This window comes from Enhydra lutris, unplaced genomic scaffold, assembly GCF_002288905.1.
Source record: "Enhydra lutris kenyoni isolate GAN:26980312 unplaced genomic scaffold, ASM228890v2 scaffoldscaffold86, whole genome shotgun sequence".
NCBI lineage: Eukaryota > Metazoa > Chordata > Mammalia > Carnivora > Mustelidae > Enhydra > Enhydra lutris.
This window is the reverse complement of record NW_019154170.1, coordinates 4,487,474-4,512,981: the sequence shown is the minus strand read 5'-3', so window position 1 is coordinate 4,512,981 and position 25,508 is coordinate 4,487,474. Positions and strand designations below refer to the sequence as shown.

Below are 25,508 nucleotides of genomic sequence, written 5' to 3'. Positions count from 1 at the left end.
CAGAAGCTTTAACCCACTGAGCCACCCAGGTGCCCCTACCCTGTCTTCCTTGATCCACAGTGTTTGCTGGAAGCAAGTCACTGAGTCGACCCTCACCGAGGGCGGGGGTTGGAGGGAGGTGAGGCTCCGCCTCCTGGAGGACCGGCATGGACCGGTTCGCATGTGTGTTAAACCAGGTGCTCAGAGGCATGACCAACGTCCTGCCTCTCCTTGGAGTCTCCCCAGTAACGGAGTGTGTGCGGAGTGTGATGGGTCTTGTCTGCAGGGAGGGCTACTGGGGTGTTCCCGGGGTGATTTTCTGCTAATGGGGGGCAGGTGGTTTTTTTGAAGTTTTCATCCAGGAATCCAGATCAAGCCCCTCCCAAGTGTCCAGTAAATGGCCCCCATTCCTTCCTCATGAGTCTGCATGAGAATTTCAACCTTACGTGTGTGTGACGTCACCCAGAGTGGGCAGGCCGCTCACCTGTGGTGGGTGGGCACACAGTGGGGACCACTTCAGGATGTTGTCACTGGGGGCCAGCGCTGGGCACTCAGCACGCTGGAAATAGCCTGTTCAGTCCCCGTGGCAGGGGGCAGGGACCTCCGGGTGGAACTGGGCTCTGTCCCTGACGCAGCGTGGACAAGCGGGGGTTTGTGGCAAGGGAGCAGGAGGGGTCAGCGGATGCGCATTCGCCAAGAGGACACATCGGGGCGGGGGGCTCTGGCCAAACTGAAGTGATGGGGCTGGTGCTGCAGACAGGCTGGGTGACTCCCCCCACCCCCCCACCTGGCTGGGGTTTGGAGAGACCGGCCAGCGCTCCAGGGCGATCGGACACAGGGGCTCTTGCTAAAACTGGGTGATGCAGAACCGAACTCAGAAGCCCAGATGCCACAGCCTGGCTGAAAGGAGGGCTCAGAGTGACCCAGCTTTGTTTGGGCCGTATATATAGCAATAGATGTCAGGGAGAGAGTCAGGGAGCCGGATGGGCTGCGGGAAGGCTGACACGAATCTGAGACGTGCCCGGGGCCTGGGCGCCTGTGGGCGTCAGAACTGAGCCATCCAGAGTTCGAGCCTGGGTGGTCCCTCCGGGTTGAATGGTGTCCCCCGCAGAGTTCCTGTCCCCCGGAACCTTAGGATGTGAGCTTATTTGGAAATAGGATCTTTGCAGATGTTGTTAGTGAAGGTGAGATCATACTGGAGTAGGCGGGCCTAATCCAAGGACTTGGTGTCCTTATAAGAAGAGAGACACAGAACCGAGAGACAGCCGCGTGACCACAGGGGCAGAGACTGCGGGGACGTGGCCACAAGCCCAGGGCCAGCTGGCGTGCCCAGAACCTGAGTAGGCAGGAAGGATCCTCTTCGGGAGCTGTTGGAGGGGCACAGCCCTGAAACCTTGATCCAACTTGTGGTGGTAAGCCTTACAGTGTGTGGTCTTCTCTTTCAGTAGCCCCAGGACACAGACTGCTTTGCAATGGAATGGAATGGGTGCATTTCATAACCTTCCAAGACCTTTGGTCTCCCTGTCCAAGCCTGGGTTAAGAAGCCGTGAAGGCCCATGGTCTCTGTCCTGGCTTCCATTGACCACACTCTGTGCTGGGGGGACACCTGCAGAGATCCCCGGGTCCAGGATTTGGGGGCTGGGGACAGACCTGGGCCTGGGCCTCACATTCTCTTCTCCTCCCACAGCTCTGCGGGCTCTGGAAGCTGCTTTCCCAGGAGAAGAGGATGGCTACTGGGTACCTGTCCCCCAGACCCCAGGTGAGTGGGGACTTCCTCCGGCCCTGACGATGTCCTTGGTGTCCAGGGGAAGTGCTCCTACTGGATCTGCATGTCTTGCTACGTGGGAAGCGAGGGAGCACTGCCCATGAGCCTCTGGGTCCCTCCGTGTCATGGCAGGGGTCAAGGTCCCTTCCTTTCTAAGGCTGGATCAGCCTTTTAGAGCCTGGGGACAGCTGCATTTGATGGGAAGCCGCCTTCTAGGGCACGAGCATCAGGAGAGAGAGAGATGGGGAACGGAGGCCACCATCGGCTGGGACAGCACATCTGTGGGGAGCGGTAGGCAGGGTCCCTGTCCCCTAAGTCACAGCTTTGGGAACGTGATCAGTGTCTGCATCAGAAATACAGAGCGGACTGGCCACTCGGGTTCAGGTGGTCCCTCAGAGAACAAGCCCTTTCCTGTGGACGTTTGTGAGTGACCCTGATGTCCAGTCAGTATCTGTGACGTTGTCCAGTTGGGGCCCCCGGGGAGAAGCCCTCAGTCTGCTCTGGCGCCCCACATCGAGGCCCCGGTCACCGCAGGCACACGTGCTTTCAAGCCAGCCCAGCTGCCCTTGAGGCGGACAGAGTCCCTGGGGACACTGTGAGGTTTCAGCTTGGAGCCGGTGCCGGCCCCAGGATCTGTGAGGTCAGGGCCGCAGACAGCCAGCGGCTTGTCCCTTGGTAGCAGCAAAGCGGAGATGCCCCAGGGCCGGACAGTGGCCCTTCTTGTCTTGTCTCCACGTGCACGTGAACGGAGCCGCTCAGACCTGGGTGGTCAGGCTGGGCGGTCCTGGTCTGTCCAGGCCACGCGGGATCATAAACCCCTTAGCAGCTCAGACCTGCGTCTTTAAAACCCCAATGGTACTTCTCCAGCTGGGATCGCCTCTCTTTCCACGTTGCTCTCCCATAGATATAAGTCATAAAAATCACAAGTCACGGAGACTTGTTTTTAGTATTTAAAGAGCTTCCATTTTAACCTCACCAGGCAGCAAAAAGCAAAGAACCTGTGTCCCACGGAGACCTTTTCCCGTCTTCCCTGCCTGAGGTGATCCATTGTGGAATTACAATAAATAATTATGTATATTTTTATTTATCATAACTTAAAATAAATAATATTTATTTATTATAAATATATTTAATAGGGGCACCTGGGTGGCTCAGTGGGTTAAACCTCTGCCTTCGGCTTGGGTCATGATCTCAGGGTCCTGGGATCGAGCCCCGCATCGGGCTCTCTGTTCCTCGGGGAGCCTGCTTCCTCCTCTCTCTCTCTCTGCCTGCCTTTTTGCCTACTTGTGATCTCTGTCAAATAAATGAATAAAATCTTTAAAAAAACAAATATATTTAAAAACTAGGAAGTGATATTTCACACTCATTTTTAATTGTACACCCGTACGTATTAGCCACAAAGTTTGAAGCCATTAAAACCGTTTCCCGGGCACCTGGGTGGCTCAGTGGGTTAAAGCCTCTGCCTTTGGCTCAGGTCATGGTCTCAGGGTCCTGGGATCGAGCCCCGCATCGGGCTCTCTGCTCAGCGGGGAGCCTGCTTCCCCCTCTCTCTCTGCCTGCCTCTCTGCCTGCTTGTGATCTCTGTCTGTCAAATAAATAATTAAAATCTTAAAAAAAAAACCTGTTTCCCTTTTTATTTAATCGCAGATTGACTCAAAGCCTTGCACTGAGTTCAGCAGGTGCAGGCTTAACCCGAGAGCCGCCTGGGAAGGGACAGCGGGAATGTCGGCGGCGCCCTGGGGAGGCTGCAGCAGCAGCCACTGGCCTGGAAAAGGCCTGTTTTTTCCTACTTGACCTAAAATTTTTGAAAAAGATTTTATTTATTGGAGAGAGCAGAGTGCACGCAGAGCAGGAGCAGAGGGAGAGGGAGACGATCTCCAGCAGACCTCACTCGGAGCGGGGAAGCCCAGTGTGGTACTCGATCCTGGGTTTTGATCCCACGATCCGGGGTTTGTGACCTGAGCGGACATCAAGAGCTGCACACTTGACCCACTGAGCCTCCCGGGAGCCCCCACTTTATCTAACTTTTGTGGTCCTGTGTCCTGACTTCCTTCTTCTGGGTGGAAGAAACAGAAACATTTAACACTGGGGTACCCAGGTGGCTCAGTCCGTCAAGTGTCCAGCTCGTGCCTTCCGCTCAGGTCATGATCCCAGAGTCGTGGGATCAAGGATGGAGCCTGGTGTGGGGTCTCCCTGCTCAGCGGGGAGCCTGCTTCCCCTCTTCCTGCTGCTCCCCCTGCCTGTGGTCTCTCTCTCTGTCTCTGACAAATAAATAAAAAATCTTAAAAACAAGAACGACCGATGGGCCACAGGTTCCAGTCCTGCCCGTGCACTGACGGAGTCTGACTCTGGGCTGCCGCCCGCTCCAGGTGGGCCGCCTCCCTCTGCGCGGTGGCTGCGTACGCAGTGCAGGGGCCGTTCTTGAGCGGAACTGCTGTGCTGTTTCAGGAGTCGCTGTCCTGGGAAGATGTGGCCGTGGACTTCTCCCGCGAGGAGTGGGCGATGCTGGGTTCTGCGCAGAGACGGCTCTACAGAGAGGTGATGCTGGACACCTGCGCCCACTTGGCTACCCTGGGTGAGACCGCAGCACGAGTTCTCCCACGGCTTTGTGCACGCTCGCTCCACGTCCGGGCTGTGTGGGGAGGGGGTTGGGAAGCAGGGTTTGTAGGGTGCACACCGCAGCGGTGGCTCCTGTGCCCGTGGGGCTCATGGTGTGCCGGTCTCTTCTGCACAGAGAATGGCCGCATTTCTCTGGTGTAGGACCGTCCACGCTGCTGAGACGCACTGGGCCCCTTAGGCAGAGATAACATCCCGAGTCCTCTTGGCTACAGTCATCATTAAAAAATTTCTTTGTGGTAAAATTACGTAGAACGTAAGATCTGCCTTCTTAGTCCATTTTCAGGTATACAGTTCAGTGGCAGTAATTATACTCCGGACGTTGTATAACCGTCAGCGCCCTTTCCAGAACCTTTTCCTCACCTCAGCGAGAAGCCCCATACTCACTAGGCAGTGACCACCCACCCCTACCCCAGCCCCCCTCTCCCACCCTCTCCTCTCTGTCTCTGTGGCCGGGACTCCTCTGGAGACCTTCTGGGAGTGGGGACCTGCGGGGATGTGTCCTCCTGGGTCTGGCTCCTCTCACTTGAGCCCCGTGTCCTCGGGGTCCCTCCACATCGTGGCAGGGGTCAGGGTCCCTTCCTGAGGCTGGACTGTGTTCCCACGTGGGGACGGACCATATTTTATTTATCTGCTTGTCCATAGATGGACACTTGGGTTGTTTCGACTTTTCGGCCACCGTGAACGTGGGTGGGCAAATAGCGCCTCAATTCCCTGCGTTCAGCTCCCTGGGGTCCATACCCAGGAGCGGAATTTCTGGGTCAGGTGGTGATTCTATGTTTACTTCCTCGAGGACCCTCTAGCTATTTTCCACAGCACCGTCCAACAGGCCAAGTGCAGGGATTCCGATTTCTCCACATGCTTTCTGAGACTTACTTTCTCCTTTTGCTTTTTATTTTTTATTTTTTAAGATTTTATTTATTTATTTATTTGACAGACAGAGATCACAAGTAGGCAGAGAGGCAGGCAGAGAGAGAGGAGGAAGCAGGCTCCCCTCTGAGCAGAGAGCCTGACGTGAGCCTTGATCCCAGGACTCCGGAATCATGACCTGAGCTGAAGGCAGAGGCTTTAACCCACTGAGCCACCCAGGCGCCCTGCTTTTGCTTTTTAAAATAATCGTACCCGTCCCCCTAGGTGCGAAGTGGTGTCTTCCTGTGGTTTTGATTTGCATTTCCCTCATGGCTGAGGATGTCGACCATCTTTTCATGTGCTTGCTGGCCGCTTGTAGATCTTTCTCAGGGAAATATAACAGCCACAGCTTTTTAATTAGGAAAATAAGATCTCCAGCTGGGTCAACATGTCACCTCTCCAGTGTAGTCTTGTCTCTCGCAGGAGCGTTGAAGAACCAGAGTTCCGACACAGGCGTTGACGATGGCGACGGCACACTTTCCCCAGCACAAGCCTCTCAGGCCACCAGTCCTTCCCCAGGGGTGGGGTGTCCACTCTTTCTACCAGTGGTGCCTTTCCACTGGGAACCAGGAGAAGCTGTGTGGATGGGGGCACGAGGAACTCCCCAAACCTCCTGTTCAGGTAAGAGCCAGGCAGGTACGTGCCATTGACTAGGGGTGACATCTTGGGGACTGTCAGAGATCTCTCCACAGAGGCCTGGACTCTGTCAGGAGAAGATTGAGGTCTTTGCTTGCATTTTCTCAGATGCCTTCGGTTCATCTCCAGCAACCTTGCCCTGTGCACTAGCTTCTGCCTCCCGCTGTGGGTGCGGAGAGGAGACAGCCCAGTTCTGTCGTGAAGCTCTACCACCTGTGTTTCTCGTTACGCCTCTTCCCTCTCTGCTTTCTTGAGGATTCTTTCCCTCTGCCGTTCCCCTTCTCCCTCCTTTGGAGAGCCATTCCTTCGATATGTACATTTTTCTCCCGTTTTTCATCATTGTCCTGCTTCTTACCCTGCTTTCTGTCCTTAGGATCTTCTCCTGTTTTCCCCGTTGAGTGCTGATATTTGAACATGAATTCACATGTGCCTTGCATATGTTGGAAGTACGTTTGTCCCACAGTTATTAAGTCAGACTTTCCTCCCCCTCCCCACCTCAATTTATTTCAGATTTGGAGACTAGTCTGAAAAGCCAAGATTCGGTTTATAAGAAGGTGGTTTTGGAGGAAGAACCAGCCGGTGGCACGGATGCCAGAAAGCTCCCCAGAGAAGACTGGGAATGTGGTCAACTTGAGAAGAACCACGAAGACTCCTGCAGGCTTCTGAGGCAAATGGCGTACGCCCAGGCGGAGGCATTTGCTCCAAAGGAGGCCACTGCCTGGCACGCATTTGGGGAAACCTGTAGCACGGACTCAGACCGTGCTTTGTCACAAGGAGGTTTTAGAGGAGGACGTTTCCATGACTGTGATCTTGATATTGAGAGTCTGGTAGCCGATCCATTTTTAAAACACCATCGGGTGGGGTATTCAGACCAGAGGCCGTGTGAAGGCAAGGAATACGGAAAAGACATCAGCCCAGACGGTCCCCTTGGTCAGCACGAAAGGATGGGAACTTGTGTGTACCCAGAAAGTGGGGAGTCATTTAATCATAGTATGGCTCTTATGACCCACAACGCGGCGGGGAAACCCTATGAATGCTACCACTGCGGGAAAATGTTTAATCGGAGGCATTCCCTGAGTGAGCATCAGAGAATACATACTGGGGAGAGACCCTATGAGTGTCAGGAATGTGGGAGAGCCTTTACGCACAGCTCAACCCTCACGCGGCACCTGAGAACTCATACTGGAGAGAAGCCCTACGCGTGCAGTGACTGTGGGAAAGCCTTCAACAGGATTTCGTCTCTTACCCAGCACCAGAGGATTCACACAGGGGAGAAGCCTTACAAATGCAAGGACTGTGGAAAGTCCTTCTGCCAGAGTTCTTACCTGATCTTGCACAAGAGAACGCATACTGGAGAGAAGCCCTACGAGTGTAACGAGTGTGGAAAGGCCTTCAGTGATCGCTCCTCGCTCAACCAACACGAGCGAACTCACACCGGGGAGAACCCCTATGAATGTAATCAGTGTGGGAGAGCCTTCAGCCAGAGGTCTTCCCTCGTTAGGCACCAGAGAACTCACACTGGAGAGAAACCGTACAGCTGTCCTGAGTGTGGGAAAGCCTTCAGCCAGAGCTCCTCCCTCATCACCCACCAGAAAACTCACACTAGTCAGAAAACCTACAAAATAATTGACTGCGGAAAAGCTTTCTATCAGAGCAGCCACCTTCTTGGATTTTAGAGAACGCTTGCTGCTCTGTGAAGTGACTCGTAGCCGTCCACTATGGAAGGGGGTTGGGTTTTGCCCGTCTGATGTTCTCCTTGGAAAGAAGTAGGCGTAGGCCACATTCTTGAGGAGAAGCAGGGAGGTCCGGATCTGAGAAGGGACCTTCTACTGGGGAAAATTAACACTGAGCCGCGCCCGGTGCCTGACGTTTTGGAGAAGACTGACGCACGGGAATGCTAACAGGCAGTGCGGTTTGACTGTGGATCGTCGCATTGATTCAGTCGTTGAAACTAAAGACACTCTGTTTCAGCCTTTTGTTTGAAAATTCAGTATTTTTGTTTCAGTGGTCTGTTTCAGTATTTTATGTAGTCATCCTGCCCCTGTTGGCCCCGCAGCCCGGTCCTCCCTTGTTTCGTGCCTTGCTACGGCAAAGCAGAATGTGTGCTAACACAGAAAGAGCTTCGGGTGCGAAGTGGAAAATGAAGAGTGCAGAATGGTGTGTGCGATTCTGTGCAGGGAAGTCAAGATGTGTGTGCGAGGGCACAGAGGCCGGACAGGGATGCGGAGGAATGAGCAGAATTTGTCTGTCGGAATTACCCGATCGTGTGTGATTTTTCTACCTTCTGCCCTTTCGTTTGGTAGGGCTGCAACGGGCTTGACAGTCAGTAGAAATCAGACGACCCCGAGGGATATCAAGTTTCTTGGACCCGTCAGGGAGGACCGTGGCCATCATGAGGGGATGGATGCAGTGTAGTAGGTCCTGGGACAGGGGAAGTGGAGCAGCCTGGGGTGGCCTGGGAGCGGTCCCCGCCGTGAGGCAGACCTGCCAGAGTGGAGACCACGAGCTCTGGTGTGCGTCAGTGTCAACGTTCACTGGTCGCTTGCTTGCTCTGTTTCCAGCCTCACTCTAGCGCTTACACGTGGTTCCTCGTTTAATCTGAGCAAGGCCGTGAGATGGGAGATGTTCACGTCCCTACGTGACAGAAGGGGAAACAGAAATAAGGTAACTTGTCCAAAGTCAGATGACTAGAACGTGGCAGAGCCAGGATCTGAACTTGAACAACCTGAGCAAGGTGTGTGCCACATTTGGGCGCAGGGGCGTGGGCTGTGTTTTCTAAATTCTACCCTGGGAACCCCCTGACTTCCATCTGAATCTTCCCTCTCTGGGGAGCTGGTGAGGATGGTTGGGTTCCAGCTAAGTGAAACCCCATCACAGTGGCCTTGTTGCCTTTCTCCACAGTGGAGATCCCTCATCTGGAATCCGTGTAGAGCCTACTGGGACGATGGGTGTTTCTTGAAGGGATCTGTGGACGGTCTTGAGCCAGACACGGAACGTGTGCTGGGGCACAATGTGTCATCTGGGGCAGCGTCTCACTTTCCTCCCATTCTGAGGACTGGCGGATGGGGTGTCCCGAGTGCACTGTTTTTCGGTCTCGATCCCTCGCTGCCTCCAACAATTATTTGTAGAGAACCTGAACTCCTTGTGCCAGGTGGCCGTGTGTAAGAAAGACGAGGTGTCTGCCCTCCCTGCACATATGCCCCCGTAAGGTGGAAGCAGGGTGGCCTCGTGGGTTGTGACATGTGCAGTCACCCAAGTGTGTCTCTCAGAAAGGTTCTGCAGTTGGTTGGATACTCTGCTGTATCCGTCTTGATAGTCTTAATAACTTTGAACAGAGGATCCCCTCCCCCGCTACGTTTTTATTTTGCAGCGAGCCTGGCCCACTGTGTAGCCAGGCCCGGGATGGAGCGAGGGGCCAGGATGCGCATGAAACAGCTGACTACACACTCTACTTAAATCATTACGGATTTTGGTAGTGATCTGGGGGACTTAGGATGCTGCTGTGATAGAGGATACGAGAGGGACCAACCCCAGGGCCTTCTGAGAACCTGACACTTGGTTGGAGATGTGAGTCTGGAGCATCCAACGGCAGTAATTTAACCAGAGGCAAGCTGAAGTTTAGCTTTGTTGTCATGTATTTAACAATATACGTATTTACAAGGGTGTCTGGCCGGCTCGGTCAGTAGAACGTGCAACTCTTGATCTCAGAGTCGTGAGTTCAAGCCCCACGTTGGGCATGGAGGCTACTTAAAAATATATTTACAATGTTCGTTTTGATTTCTCGGACTCAAAAGTATTTTGAGAGAGAGTATATGTTTTTTTAAACTTTTGGGTGTTTCAATACCCTTCTCCATCTTCTTAAAAACAAATTCTTTTTCTTGTCTGATTGCACTGGCTCAGTGCTTTAGTACAGGGCTGAACAGGAGTGTTGAGAACAGACCTCCTTGCTTTGTTGCAGATCGTAGGGAAAAGCGTCCGGTCTTTCACCTTGGAGTGCAATGTTTTCTGTGGGCTTCCTGTAAATTTCACCATCTTTATTCAGTTTCTGCTTTCATCGTGCTGTGGTCTGAGAAAACTGGTGGGATTTAGTACAGTTTAGCGGTAGATACACAAGTGTTCAGAAAGTTACTCACTGCATGTTCTGTGGAAATGTTGCAGGACAGTTTCAAACCCCTCCTCTTCTCCTGGGGTTGGGATTCTCATTAACACACGCTCTTGGGAGGACTGAAAACCAGGCCTCCTAACGTTTCACAGAAGGATGCTTATGTGGGCCGAACTTCTCGCCAGAATATCATCTGTTTACAAAGTGCTACATTTCAAACCCCAAGACGATGTTCTCTGAAAACCTGCTGGGTCACTCCACGCTGGGCAGGTTGTAGGAGCAGAGTCAGGTTGAAGGAGCACCTGGAAAGTTGAGCACTGTCTCAGGAAAAATGAGGTTGGCAAGAGGCGTTCTTGGTGCCGTGACCAGAGCCGTTTTCCTCTGGTTCGGACCCACAGTGTGAGCTTCCTGCCACGGCTCTAACAAATCACACATTCAGTGACTTAAAACAGCCGATTTCTTTAAAAGTTCTGGAGGTCAGAGGTCCAAAACCAAAGTGCTGGTGAGGCTATGTTCTTTTCGGAGAGCCTAATGGAGAATGTGTTCCCTTATCTTTTCTGGTCTCTCGAAGCCACTCAAATTCCTTGCCTCCACCATCCCCCTCCGTCCTCCCTGCCAGGAGCGTGGCGTCTGCCCATCTCTGAGGACCTCCGCCCTCTGCCTCCCTCTTGTGAGGCCCTTGTGAGGACCCTGGTGCCCCAGGGAACACAGGATCATCCTCACCTTGGAGCGTTAATCACTTCGCAAAGTCCCTTTTGCCACAGGAGGTGGCGTATTCCGGTCCCGTGATTAGGGCGTGTGCCGCCCGCCACACCTTTCCCACTTTGCTTTATGATGTGGGGTTGAAATCCTGCGAACTGGGTCTGCTGTGTAGACTCCCCTGACAGTAGAACCTGCTCACCAAAGAGGCTGCCCGAGGGAGACGGGGTCTTGCTCCTTCCTGTCCCTGTCACTGCTGGCAGCTTTGAGACCTCGATCTGTGAATCACAGCCTACCTTGACACACTTCTTTCCCTGGGGGTTACTATAGTTTTTTCCTTTTTCTCTGGTTGCAGTGAACGTTTTGCAAGAATTCATAGACAAGCTTCATTTTTCACCTTAATAAACGAAATGACATGTCCTTTATTATTTTTTTAAAAATTTTATTTTTTTAAAAAGGTTTTATTTATTTATTTGACAGAGATCACAGCAGGAAGAGAGGCAGAGAGAGAGGAAGGGAAGCAGGCTACCTGCTGAGCAGAGAGCCCTATGCAGGGCTCGATCCCAGGACCCTGAGATCCTGACCTGAGCCAGGGCAGAGGCTCAGCCGACTTAGCCCCCGCGCCCCCGCACGTCCTCCGTGAGGGCTGCTTACGGGACGTTTATCTGAACACAGGGCCGGCGGACCGGGGAGCTGGAGGTCCAATCCCGGACCCAGTCCTAGGGCAGACTTCTGAATCTGGTGGTTTTATGGAAGCTTAGGATTCGTTATTAATCCATATTAAGCAAAAAAAAGTATATCATCATTTTCAATAGTTTATTAAATTCATTCCATAAATCTTTTTAAAAACATTGTTCGTGAAGGAAGAGGCGACGCCGGAATCTGGACGCGGCGCGAGCGGCCGGAGCGCCTTGGCTGTCCGGCCCCAGCCGTTAAGGATATTAAGGGTTTTCAGGTCCGTCCCAGGGCGTCCCACAAACTACTTCGCCGTTTCTCAGTGAAAACAGGAATTCCGTTGCCTTCGGGACACCGGGCACTTCATACTGCAAAGCCCCCGGGGACGCATCAGATCCCGCTCCGGCCCGCAGAGCGCGCCCCGGCGGACTTCAGGGCTGCTCCGCCCCAACCCTTCCGGGCCCGGGGCCAGGGGCCAGGGACCCGGTTTGCGACCTCCAGCGGGGGGTCGGGCAGGGGCGGGGCCTCCGGGTCAAAGGTCGCCGCAGCCCCCGCGCTCCCCGACCTCCCACGCGGTGACGTCACTGTGGCGGGTCTTTGTTCTTAAACAAAGAGCGCGGGGCCACGGTGACCTCGACCCCAGGCCTTCCGGTCCCGTCCGTTCTCGTCCCGGCTCCGACAAGGGGCGCTCCGCGGGGACACTGAGTCGGTACCGCCCGGCCCAGCAGAAGGACGCGGGCCGAGCGCCGAGGGGCGAGGAGACGCCGGACCCGCCGCGCCGGGATCGGGTTCCGCGGGGAGCGCGCGTCCGGAGCGGGCGGGTCAGGCGTGTGTGTCCGGGCTGCGTGTCACTCAGGCGCAGAGGCGTGGTCTTGGAGAACTGTCCAATCAGGATGACAGGGGCGGTTCTCGGAGAACAATCCGGGGCTCCTGGGTGGTTCCCGGAGAGCTAGCCAATCAAGGGCTTGGGTCCGGAGCCCTGCCCAATCAGGGGCCCCAGAGGCGGTCTCGGAAAACTATCCAGTCAGAGGCCCGGGGAGAGGGAGGTCCCCGAGCACCGTCCAATCAGGCGCGGGGGCGGGCGCGCTGGCGGCCGCGTGGACGTGGCTCTGGGCCGGCCAGGGCGCTCCAGAGCACCTGCCCCGCGCGGCCCCAGGTGTCCCGGGCGCGCCGCTCTCACCTGCCCGGCCCGCGGGCAGGACGCCCGGAAGCTCGGATCCGGGCTGGAGATGGTGAGTGAGCGCGGCTCGGGCCGAGACCGGGAGGGTCTGGCTCCAACCGGCCAGAACCGGCTTTCTGCGGCCGCGGGCCTGGGGGTCCCCGCTCCCGGGGTCCCGACCCCAGCCTCCCCCCTCGGCTGGGGCCTCGGGGACTCAGTCCCGGGCCGGCCTCTCCGCGAGGACAGCCTCGGGGCGTGGGGGGCGGGCGAGGAGCGCGCGGAGACCTGCAGGGGCCCTGGGCTCGGGGGACCCCCTCGCAGGCCCTCGGCCCCAGGGGACCTCGGTTCTCGCTCCCGGAACCAGAGTCCGGCTGGACGCTGCGCCCAGGGCCTTGGCGGCCTCCTGCACGGCCCGCGCGGTGGGTGGGCGGCGCCCTTGGTCTGGGGGACACTTCGGGGACGCCGGGGCGAGACGCCGAGGACGGATGACCCCGCGGATGCGAGACCCCGCGGACGGGAGACCCCGCGGACGCGCGTCCGGCTGCGCCCCCTCGAGAAGCTCACTGAGCGCGGCCTCGGGGGTGCGGAGCCGGCCCGCGCGTCTAGCGAACGGCTGTTCCCGGTGGCGAGGATTTCCGAGAACTGAGGAAAGGTCTTTAATGCCGTGTGTGAGACGTTTTCACAGCGTCCCCGCGCGGAGCGAGTTTCCGGGGTCCCCCGAGTAGCGGCGCCTACGGCCCGGGGCCCACCCGGGAAAGCCCCCTGGGGACGAGGACGACGCAGAGAGCGCGCGTCCCTCCCGACGCGGCCGCGGGCGAGTGGACCCTTGCCCCGAGCGCGCGGGGTCGGTCCTGGGTGGCCAGAGCCGGGGGGCGGGGCGGGGGTGGCCGTCGATGGCCGAGTGGCCAGTGTGTTCTCCGCCGCGACGTGGGGACTCGTGACGTCGGGCAGCCCGGTCCGCTCTCCTCGGCGACACCCGGCTTCAGGCGTCGCTGCACTGGCTGGTGGCCGTGGAGGAGTTTTCTGGAAGACCGCAGGTCCGGCTTGGGGGGTTGCTGTCTTAGTAACAGTCAGCGCCCCCCCCCCCAAGAATGTGTGCCTTCTCTGCGTTTGTTTCCTTGTGCGCGTTACTCTCAGTGTTTTCAGATTTTTCCTTTTGGTTCTTCCGTAGCCTTCATTTTACTTATTTAATACTAATGGAGTTTGGTTTGTACCATGGAACATGTTAGCTTCTTAAAAATGGTTTCCCAACTTACTGTTGCTGTTCATTAGGTCAGGAAGGGGGATCTGGGTGGCTCCCTTTGGCTTGCGCTCCCAGGGTCCTGAGGTCAGAGCCTGCTTCTCCCTCTCCCTCTGCCTCTCCCCGGCTTGTGCGCTCTCAGTCAAATAAATAAATAATTTATTTATTAAAATTTTTTTTCAATTTATGTAGAATAAATTGAAATAAAAATTTATTTTAAAAGATTCAGTAATAAAATTGGGTTTATCCTAAGGTTTTATCCTGAATTCTTGCTAAAGATCTACTCTGTGACATCATCCTGTATATACAGTTTTCAGAATTAGGCACAAAGGCAGGTGTTTCTGGTACTGTGCCTTCGTTATTTCCTGCTGGTGCTGATCGGATCTCTAGGATAATGTCGTCTAACACTGAGGTGCTGGGCAAACCTGATTTCTCCCAAATTGTTTTCGGGGAAACCGTGAGCTTCGTACCATTTATACAGTTTTTGTTCCGTTTCCTTGGTTTTCCTTTATCAGTTATGTGTGTTAACTACCATTGTTTCCCAATGGTAAGATTTTTTTGTGTATGACTGTTGAATTTTATGAAACATGTTTTTGGCAACTCTTAGAATGATTACAGGTTAATCATATAAATTGATTTCAGTGTTTTCTATTTTATAATAAAGCGTCACCACAGGAACATGCTTATGACCTCGGTACGATTGACACCTTGCAAAGCAATCCTCCGTGAGATGAAGTCTGACCCTGGATGCAGACCTTTCACACCAGAAACCCCACTTGACGTGATGCCCGGGGCAGGGCCCGTCCCTCTCGGGAGGTAGCCGGCGTGTGGAGTCCGGAGGGGCTGATCTGCGTGTTTGTAGTTCTGCCTGTGCACTTCCCTGCACGCGGGTGTGTTGTTACATCTGTGCACTCGCGTGGTTTTCTGAGCACTTAGGCACCCATTTGCATGCGACCTACACGGCTACTTTGTGCTCTCCTTTACTCGGCCCTGTGGTTGGCCACTTGTCAGCAACAACACGGACGAATAAACGCACAAACACACACGTAGGTATATACAGACCCCCCGGTGCCTTCACTGGGGCACATTTTCCATAGTACTTATGTTTGATTTCCTTATTTATTTTCCTCCAAGAGAATTTAAATCCACAGGATTCAGAACCTTTGTTGTGTTCAGTGCCGGTACGAGGACCTGTGTGACTGTAGCCTGAATGCATTTTGGTCCACGAAAGAGCTAGAAGTCAGACCCTCAAACAGAGCAGTCCTGCGTGAGACGCACGGCTTTGCTGGGAGCAGGAGTGCGAGGGTGTAAGTGGACAAGGGCTCTCCACAGTGCCCTGCAGACATCCGCGTCTCTTTTTACCACCGCGGGGGACGCCATCACAATAGCAAAACCACCGTAAGGTGTGGGTCCAAGCGCGGGTGTTCGAGGACTGTGTTGTGCGTTCCCTCTGCTCTGAACCGGTGTGCGTATCTGCTTTGCAGAATCCCTAAGCATACATAAACTAATGTGCACAAAGCTTGTTTGCAAAGTCTTGCATATTTTGGGTTCTCAGTGCGCATTTTTAATACAGATTTTACTTATTTATTTGGCAGACAGCACAAGCCCCAGGCGCCCCCTCAATGCACATTTAAAAAATTAATATTGTGATCAAGTATTTGATGGTTTCGAGCTGGGTGTGTTGGGCGTCCCTGTCTCCTCCATCTGTGGGGGTTGCTAGAACAAAAATGCTGCAGATTTGGTGTCTGGTGAGGCCCTTCTTCCTGGTTCACGGACAGCGGTCTTCTCACTGTGCCTTCATGTGGCGGCCGGAGCGAGGTCGCCCTCATGAGGGCACTCGTCCCATTCATGAGGGCTGCACCCTCGTGACCTGATCCCCTCCCAGAGGCCCCACCTCCCAGTCCCGTCACATTGAAGTTAGCATTTAACATGAATTTCGGGGGACACAGAAACATTCAGTCTCGAACAGTCGAACGAACAGTTCGACAGTCTTGAACACCTTTTAGTTCAGAGGTGCGTGAGGAGGACTCTCGGGACCCAGCATGGAGTTGTGTTCATGGCTCTGATTATGATAGCGCAAGGGTGCAGAGCACAGTCAGCAGACGGGAAATGCCCTGAGGAGACCAGGGGCAGAGCTCCAAGGGTCCCCTCCGGTGGCATCATGCGGGCTATGCTGAGTTCTCCCGGCAGCTGGGCATGACGGCACGTGGGCAGTGTTCTACGAGGGAAGCTAATGAGAGACTCAGTTAGCACGTCTTCTAATGGGGGCTGGTCCTGGAAAGCCCCTCTGCCCAGCACGGACCAGGATTCCAGACTCCCAGAAGGAAAGCTGGTCTTCAGCACAAGACGTGGTTTGCAGAAAAAGACACAAGCGGCCTCACCTAGCAGCGTGGCCCCTTCCCAAAAGCACGTCCCTGTGAACCAGCCAAGGGCCAACCTTGGAAGCGGGACGTCGTAAGGATAAGGACCCTCAGACCTGTTCAGGTGTCACTTCTGAACAGCCCTGTGCCTTTGGCCCTTGGACAAGACCTTACAGCAACATCATCACCCGTAGTGCCCTTTGTAGCTGGGTGAGACCAAGCTACGTATTGATTTTGGTTGTACCGTTAAGGGGGTCCTGGACTTGCCCCATTCAATAAATCCCATTAACCAGAAAGGTGAAGGTCTTAGAATGTTAGGGGGCCTTGTCACAGTTTCTGTCTTTCATTGGTGTCCGTTCCCATAGGGCACAGCTCTGGCTGGCCGTTGCGGCCGACCCGAGCGTCTCCCAGGGGTAAGTTGGTGTCCTGGTGGGATGTGCATGAGGCAGCCCGGTCAGCAGGCCCCCACGGTGGCCGATTTTAAGTAATTCAGTCTGGTGCTCGCTCGGAGGGACTGCCTGTGGCCGTCAGCGTCAGACACTTTGGTGCCCACGTCACTCGTTTGCCCACCTCGCCAGTGTGGATGGCGTCGGGGGGTGACGTGCGCGGAAGGAAGCAGACTGGGGGGCTTGATTTCGGACGGTCTCATCGGAGAACGAGGCCCTCCTCGCTGGCCACTGGGAGAGACCCAGCTGGACCACCCCGACGTTTTCATCACCCAGGGCCTCAGCCAAGCGTCCTAACTCCGCCGTCTTCCCAGAGTCGGAGTCCCGTTCCCGGACGGTGTGCGCTTAGGCGGAAGCAGCCCACTGTGGGCCCCGTGGGGCGTGAGCTACAGTCAAGTTCAGGCAGTTGGGGATCCGCGCTCCCCGGGTCACCAGGGGCCTTTCTTAGCAGCAGCAAAGCCCAGACACCGCACGGTCAGAAAGTTGCGTTCCGCGTTGTGTTCCAGGCCCCTGCTGTCCCGTGTCTGCGTCCACACGAGCCGCCGCTGGGCGGTCGTCGGTCCGACGGTCAGCAGCAACGGGCTTTCGGAATTGCTCTTGGATGAGCTGAAGACTTGCTCTTGAAGTTCCCCGAGTGCATCTCCGGGTGGGCATTGCTTGTCTCTTCATTGTTTCCCTCCTGTTTTGAACCTCCAGGAGGTAAAAACTCCGTTAAAAATAAGTAAATAAGTAAACAAATCAGTAAGTCATTTGCTGCAGCGATCTCCGCCTGTGCTAAGGCTCCGAGTTTAAATACCACCCCCCGTACCGGTGGCACCAAGCAAGCAGGCTGGGTCCTGTCGGTACCTTTTCTCTCTACCCATGGGGATGGTCCCTCTGGCGTTTATGAAATCGCACACGTACACCCGTGTCAGCTTTTATCTACGCGCAAGCGGGATAGCCACAAAGGAGAACCATTTTAAGGGGAAAAAAAAAATCCCCTTCCCCTTTGTTCTAATCACAAGTTCATTAAAGCCTGTGTTCGTTTTGTACGGTTCCCGGAACACATTGCCGGAAACAGGGTGGCTTAAAAACTTGCTCTCGGGGTTTGGGAGGTGAGAAGTCCAAAATCAAGGTGGCAGGAGGACTGTGTGCCTGCACCTTGGGTCTCGAAGGTTCTGTGGCTCCCGGCCTCTGCTCATGACAGCGTCACTCCCATCTCTGCAGCCCATCTGTGTGGCCGCCTTCCCTGCGCGTCTCCGGCCTCACGTGGCATTTTCTTCTGAGAAGGCCGCCAGGCGGCTTGGATTGGGGCCTGTCCCAAGGGCCTCGTCCTCACTTGCTTACACACGCAGAGATCCTTTTTCCAAGAAAGGCCACCTTCACAGGTCCCGAGGGAGACCTTTTTGGGAGACACAGTTGAAGCCACAGTGAGGCCCTGGTGTTAAATCAGCATTTACAGGGATGACATCACCGCTACCAAGGAGGATCCCGGCTCCGATGCCTACGGGAGGGCGTGGCAGCCCGGCGGCGACCAGGGAGAAGGAAGGGTAGAGGATCCCTGCCCGCTAGGCCCTTGGTTTACCCCAGGTTTTGCTCCAGCTCTAGAAACTGATTTAAGTCTTTTTCTCCCAATGCAGTGCTAACTTTTCGTGTGTATATATATATATATATATATATATATATATATATATACTTTTTTTTTTTTTTTTGCTCATCCATCATTTACCTTGGTAACCTGGGGGGCCCCTTCCTGCGTGGAGGAGTGAACAAAAAAACAAAGACATCACCAAAGCTGTGCTTTTTCTTCTCTTGCTCAGAGAGCATGGCCGGAAGCAGCCGGTAGATCCAGCGCTAGTTCTCCTGGGTCTGTTTCCGCCATTTTTACCTCGTGTCAGCTCTTGCTTCACAACAGACAGCAGCTCAGCCGCTTGCCCCCTTCCCCCCCCAACAGGTGACTTCTGCCCCCTGGGGCGCCAGATCTCTGCCATCTCCTCCCCAGCCCCCCTCCTCTTCCCAAACAGTGCTTTTGCTATATTGCAGCAAGTCGGGGTGTTCTAGCAAATTCCACCTCCAATGCCAGCTGTGATCGGTGTCTGCAAGACCACCCTTGTGTCCTGCTGGTCAGACCCCTGTGATACAGCATATAGTTTTATTCATGACTGTGATTTGTTACAATAAAACGATGCACAAGGGAACAAGGATATGGAGAAAGCCCTGAGGGAAAACAAGTGTCAGTTTTTAAGAGTTCTTTGCTGGCAGAGTCACCCAGAACGCACCCAGCCACGAGTCATGGGAACACGTGGAATGTTGTCTGCTGGGGGGGCTCAGCAGACACTCGGTGCCTGGGGTGCCTGCTCCAGACTTGCAGAAGGAAGGCAGGTTCAGTATTCACAATGTCATGGGCACAGAGGTTTAGACACAGTGGGTAGTATCAGTCAGGGTGCTGTGAAGCCTGAAACCCAGGCTCCCAGGTACCAGCCTTGCCAGGAGTCCTGTCTAAGGATAGAGCTCAGGCCTGGGAGGTCAAGCTGTCTGGACAGTAGATGAGGGGAGTCATGGAGGAAGCACTATAGATCACAGAGCATGGTTCAGCTGACTCGGGAACCTCCCGCTGGTCCCCAGGCCAGTGATAGGGGTTTCCTTGTTATTTCCTACTTTGCTATTTCGTACTCCGTTGAATAGGTAGATTTTGGCGTCAGAACGTTGAATGACATATTGGCTGCTCATGGATGTCCATGGGTTGAGGAATTAAACAAAAAAAAACACAACCAGTGTTTAAAGAAAGAATGCAGCTCAGTGGTTCCTGTGTTCTTAGGGGGGCAGGGGGGAGGGCTGACATGCTCATGTGCCCAACAGGGGAGGGACACGGAAAGAAGTTGAGAGTATGGCCTGAAGGATGATGTATGGGGGAGCTGCTTCTCCCTGGAACTTGATATGAGGGAGGGGTTCCTTTGTGGGAAGACACTGCCTAATCCTTTATGTATTTATAATCTTGGGCAAACTCACTGTCAGATATTTTTGACTTCAGTTAACTCTTTTGCAGGGTGGAAAGTTTAACCTTATCCTTAAGGTCAGCAAGAATACTTTTACGTGGTTCTGGTGGAAAGAGCTCTTTTGTCATCGTATTACATTTGCCGTGTGTGTGTGTGTGTGCGTGTGTAGGGCAGGTGCACAGAGACTTGGAAGCGTAGGAAATGCATGCATCAGAGTTCTCACGTCTGTGTCCTCTTTTCTGAGCTCTGATCTCTCATTAACTTTCCATCCCATTCCTGTATTACACAAATATATTACCAAGACTTCTTCCAAAGGAATTTTATCATTGAGTCAGCAGAAACGGTCTGCGTATGGCCTGGAGTTCTGTAAGGTGATGTAGTTAGCCGGTCTCTGCTGTAGGTGGATCCCATTAAGCGTCTTGGGTTTAGTGAGGAGAATGGAAGGAAAAGTTCCCAGTCCTTCAGTTTGTGCTTATTTCATAAAACCTCACCCAGGTTTGACCTGGGGCTTGACATGGTGCGTAGTGATGTCATGTGTAATAAGGGAAGGAGTCAAAGTAGTTTGTGTCACAAGAGATCCATGGGTCTTAAAATGCAAACCTTAGTTTCATGGGCAGAGCATTTCTGTGACTTCTCAATGCGGTCTGAACCCTTTGGTTAAAGAAGGATGAGACTTGATTTGGTTGCTGTAAAAGTGTAAAGATAGGTTCCGTGGGTGGTGGAGCTATTAAATTTGTGAGGACGTGAGTGTGGACAGAGTAAGAGATCCGGTAAGTGAGTCATGGAGTAGATTTTAGGTGACCACAGCGTCTTATCTGAATTACCTGTTAATCGAATCCTGTTGCTCAGTGAGTCTCAACTCTCCTTCTGCACATCTCTTGGGTGTTGTAGGACTCAGTGGTCTTTGAGGATGTGGCCGTGGACTTCACCCTGGAGGAGTGGGCTTTGCTGGATTCTGCTCAGAGGAAGCTCTACAGAGAGGTGATGCTGGAAAACTTGAAAAACCTGGCCTCAGTGGGTAAGAATGACCTCATTCCTTCACTTAGTCACTTAGAGAACAAGCATTTTGTGCACATCAAGCCTTTTTCAAAATTTGAACTGTGGAAGGGCACGTGGGTGGCTCAGTCCTTAAGCGTCTGCCTTCGGCTCAGGTCATGATCCCAGGGTCCTGGGTTCAACCCCCGCATCACACTCCCTGCTCCTCGGGGGGGCCTGCTTCTCGCTCTCCCACTCCCTCTGCTTGTGTTCCCGCTCTTGCTGTGTCTCTCTCTGTCAAATAAATAAAGTCTTAAAAAAAAAAAAAAGATTTGGACTCTGGAAAGGGAGTATAGTAGTCATAAGACAGACAGGGTCACAACCACCATAGAGCTAGAATCTGGTAGTTTCTGCGTGAGAAGGAGAATCTATCTATATGGCTCCCATATGTGTCACCAGTGAATATAGATTTCGTGGGTCATTAAGGAGCCCAGTGACGTTTATGTAATCATGTGAGAATTCTGTGTTTATGAGATTGCTTACCACCTTGACCCCTTGTACTTGTTATTTGTGAGGTCCTGACCCAGCTAAACCTCCTCAGTGTCATTTTGACCAACAGGTTCCTTCTTTCTTTAAACCTTGTTCCCTTTTTGCTTTCAGATGACGACACTCAGTTTAAAGCCAGTGGGTCAGTTTCTCAGCAGGATGTTGATGGGAATAAACTGTCCAAGCAACATAAAATAGCAGAGTTTACCAGAAATGATTCCTGGGCCTCTATATTAGGGAAGATTTGGGAAGAACTTAGCACTGAAGATCAACACACAAAGCAGGGGAGACATCTGAGGTGAGTTGCGCTCACAAGAGAAAGCGATATTCCGGGGCGGGGGGTTCTCAGTATGTCATGAAATTGAAAAAGCAAAGGAAACCCCTACAGGAGCCTAGATCAAATCTGTTTACTCACAGGACTTTTAGAGAAAGATTTCCTTAATACAATGTTGATGTTGAGGGTTAAAAACATAGTTTAGTTGAAAACAGTTAGGAGGAAAAGCCACATTGAAGAAACATGGTTTTCGTAATTCCTATGATTGAATCCTTTTCCGCGATATCCGTTTATTCTGCCTTATCAGGTAGGGTAGAAAGCCTACACGTCCACTGAAATTGATGAAAATGTAATCCCAATACTTATTTGTAAATAGCAAGAAATCATTAATCAAACGGTTGGTGTTAACCTGCTTCTCATTCTTCACAGAAATCACGTGGTAGAGAAACTCTCTGAAAGTAACAGTCCGTGTGGGGAAGGCTCCAGTAGGATTCCAAGTGGTAATCTGTATCAGAAGGCTGTTCCTGGAGTGAAAGAGTATGAGTGTAGTGCGTACGGAAAAGTCTCTGTGCATCATTCCTCCCTCAAGAGCCACGTCGCCGTGCACACTGGGCACAAACCGTATCAGTGTCAGGAGTGCGGGCGGGCCTATAGTTGTCGGTCACACCTGCGAATGCATGCGAGGACCCACAACAGAGAGAGAACCTATGCATGTAAATTATGTGGAAAAACCTTTCCTCGTACTTCATCCCTCAACCGGCACATAAGGATTCATACTGCCGAGAAGACTTACGAGTGTCAACAGTGTGGGAAAGCCTTCATCGACTTTTCCAGTCTTACCAGTCATGTGAGAACTCACACAGGAGAGAAACCCTATAAATGTAAGGAATGTGGGAAAGCTTTCAGTTACTCCTCAACTTTTCGAAGGCACATGATAACACACACGGGAGAGAAGCCCTATAAGTGTAAGGAATGTGGGGAAGCCTTCAGCTATTCCTCAACGTTTCGAAGACACATGATCTCACACACGGGGGAGACACCCCACAAATGTAAGGAATGTGGAGAAGCCTTCAGTTACTCCTCTGCATTTCGAAGGCACATGATAACGCACACGGGAGAGAAGCCCTATGAATGTAAACAGTGTGGGAAAACCTTTATTTACCTGCAGTCCTTCCGGAGACACGAAAGGATTCACACCGGAGAGAAACCCTACGCATGCAGGCAATGTGGGAAAACCTTCATTTATCCCCAGTCCTTCCGAAGACATGAGAGGACTCACGGTGGAGAGAAACCCTACGAATGTAGCCAGTGTGGGAAAGCATTCAGCCATCCCTCGTCCTTCCGAGGACACATGAGAGTGCACACCGGAGAGAAACCTTACGAATGCAATCAGTGTGGGAAAACTTTCAACTGGCCCATATCCTTACGAAGACACATGAGGACACACATGAGGGAGAAACCCTATGAATGCAAACAGTGTGGGAAAGCCTTCAACTTGTCAGCTTGCTTTCGGGAACACGTGAGAATGCATCCTGGAGACAAATCATATCAGTGCAAGCTTTGTGGGAAAGCGTTCTATTGCCACCTGTCCTTACAAAAACATATGAGGAGGCACACTGCAGAGAAACTCTACGAATGCAAGCAGTGTGGCAAAGCTTTCAGCTGGCCTGAACTCTTGCAGCAGCACGTGAGGACACACACTGCTGAGAAACCCTACGAGTGTAAGGAGTGTGGGAAAGTCTTCAAATGGCCCTCGTCTCTGCCAATACATATGCGAGTCCACACTGGAGAGAAGCCTTACGAGTGTAAGGCGTGTGGGAAAGCCTTCACTTGTTCCTCGTCCTTAAGAAGACACATGAGGATACACACCACTGAGAGACACTACTTCGGGGATGCGGGAAACTCTCCCGCCAATGAATTCATGCCTCATGCGTCAGGAAATCCACACCAGGAGAAAGATCTTACCCAGCCTGTAAATATGGTACCGCCTTTGTGACGACCTCATCAGAGTGGACCTACGGGCCGTGTATCTCCAGTTCTTTTACAGATGAACAGTTAGGGGAGAACTAGCTCTCCAAGTATTCTGTGAGCTCTCATTCAGAATTTTGCAGGTGGTGTTTCTTCCCTACATTTCCATAAATAAACCTTCTATCTTTATGGCTTGTTGGACTCATGGGGATTTGAAGTGTGTTTTTATTATGTAAGTAGTTTTAATTTCTTTGTTCTTTGAATTCTTGAAGGGGTTTTTCGTATTTTTTGGGATTTTCTTACTGAGTTAATGTGGCAGATACTGGATATCACCTCTTATACAGTTTCTGCCTTACTGAGAATCTATGTATTTTGGCCAGAGGAAACTTACTGCATTTTTTTTTTTTTTTTTTTACAAACAATTTGCAGAAATTTTTTATTATGCAGAGTTCTTCAAAAGCATAGTCTCCTGGGAATTGTTATTTTCAACCCTTTTTCTTTGCTCTTTGTCCTTGCTTGTGACTGGAAATTGGACAGTAGGCTTTTACTGCAGAGCTACTCCATGACCTTGAGCTATAACATACTGAATTGGAGGTGGGTCTTCTGGGTTGTGTTGTCAATGTGGGAACATTGGGAACCATGTTTCCCTTCCTTTTATGATTATGTGGTCAAATTTACCAGTAGCCTAACTTGGCATGGGATTTGGAAGACAGAAGTGAAGAGGCCATTTCTGTGTTTAGAGCCACGTTAAAGTGAGAGAGATGCAAAAGGGCTTTGGACCTCAGCCTGTTTTCCTGATCTTGGCCCTGCCAGTCAAGGGTATCATGAAAAAAATGCTGTGTGCTTGAGTCCCATTTTCTTCAGAGTTTTGTAGGCTTCCATGAGTATATCCGTGAGCTGTGTATCAAGGATCCACTTGTGTGGTCTTGCACTCACAATTTGGATATTCCTGCCAACTCTGATGTGTTCTCTAGACCACTCATTCTGACTCAAGTTTAGTGCTCTTCTCTGTTGCTATGATCCCCCCTTCTCTAGATTTTCCTGTTTGTGTATAAGGTCTTATTTGTCTTGTGAACACCTTATTTTCAATACTTCTAGTGACTCTGTGGTCCTGTTTCTACCACGAAAGCTACGGCGCTGCTACAGAGCCAAACAGCGCATGAGACATTGCTAATCTGTTGCATTTTCAAGTGTGCTCATTCAGTCCTTCATGCGACAAAAAGCACCTTCATGTATTAGATTTTGGGAGAGCTGAATGTTGTTCCTTCATATGGGCTTATATATTTTATCTTCAAGGAAAATCATTTGTAGTTATGTCTTGCATTTTCACATCACTCATGTATTTACCATATTACTTTCCTAAGGGCCGCAGTAACAAAGGACCACAACTGAGCGGCTTAGGGCAACAGAAATTTTGGTCTGACAACTCTGAAGGTAGAAGTCCCAAATCAGAGTATTGGTCAGACCCTGCCTCCTCTTAAGGTGCTAGGGAAGGGTCTGTTCCAGCCCTCTCCTAACTTCTGGTAATTCATTGGCTTGTGGCAACGTAACTCATCTTCCCATTGCTTTCTGCATGCACGCGTGTTTATCTCTTCCCGTGGCATTCTTTTTATAAGGGCCAAACACAGCAAGGTAGGGCTTACCCGATTCCGGTATCTCTGCCTCTACTTATATCTGTGATAGCACTCTTTCTAAATAAGGTCACATTCTAAGGTACTGGGGCTAGGACTTCAACTACAGATTTTGGTGGACAGTTCAACCCATAACACTACGAAATGTTACTCTTTGTCGTGTGCTGAGAGAATAGATTAAGATATTCCATTGCGATTATGGATTCCAAATAAACTGTGATTTTATTAAGCATTATATGTTCCAAGTCTGTATTTCCAGGTGCATACAACTTAAGGTATTTTGTCACGTAAATTTTATTTTTATTGTTACATAAACATCTGTTATTAAACTGATTTCTTATTTGTTGTTAATAAAACCTTAAATAATTGTTTTGTCAAAGCTTTCTAACCCAGACTGCTGGGAACACGCTTGTAGTCAATGAAAATTGGGTGCCTTGAATTCAAGCAGTTTGAGTGAACACATGAAGGGCAGTAGGATCTATCAGCCAGAGGCTGTTTGGAAGGATGTACTTTCAGATTTGGGCTTCTGTTCGGTGATTGTAGAAGGCAGAAA

At 52.1% G+C, this 25,508-nt stretch overlaps 1 protein-coding gene across 1 annotated transcript; it reads left to right on the top strand.

Moving 5' to 3' along the window:
• LOC111161711 (zinc finger protein 555-like) lies at positions 1-23,659 on the top strand. Its single transcript, XM_022525579.1, has 7 exons — positions 1-1,391; positions 1,667-1,738; positions 4,193-4,319; positions 5,693-5,890; positions 6,416-7,106; positions 7,248-7,468; positions 21,920-23,659. The coding sequence occupies exons 2-7, from the start codon at positions 1,706-1,708 to the stop codon at positions 23,350-23,352; spliced, it is 2,703 nt and encodes a 900-aa protein (XP_022381287.1). The 5' UTR covers positions 1-1,391; positions 1,667-1,705; the 3' UTR covers positions 23,353-23,659.
• The last annotated feature ends 1,849 nt before the right edge of the window (positions 23,660-25,508 follow it).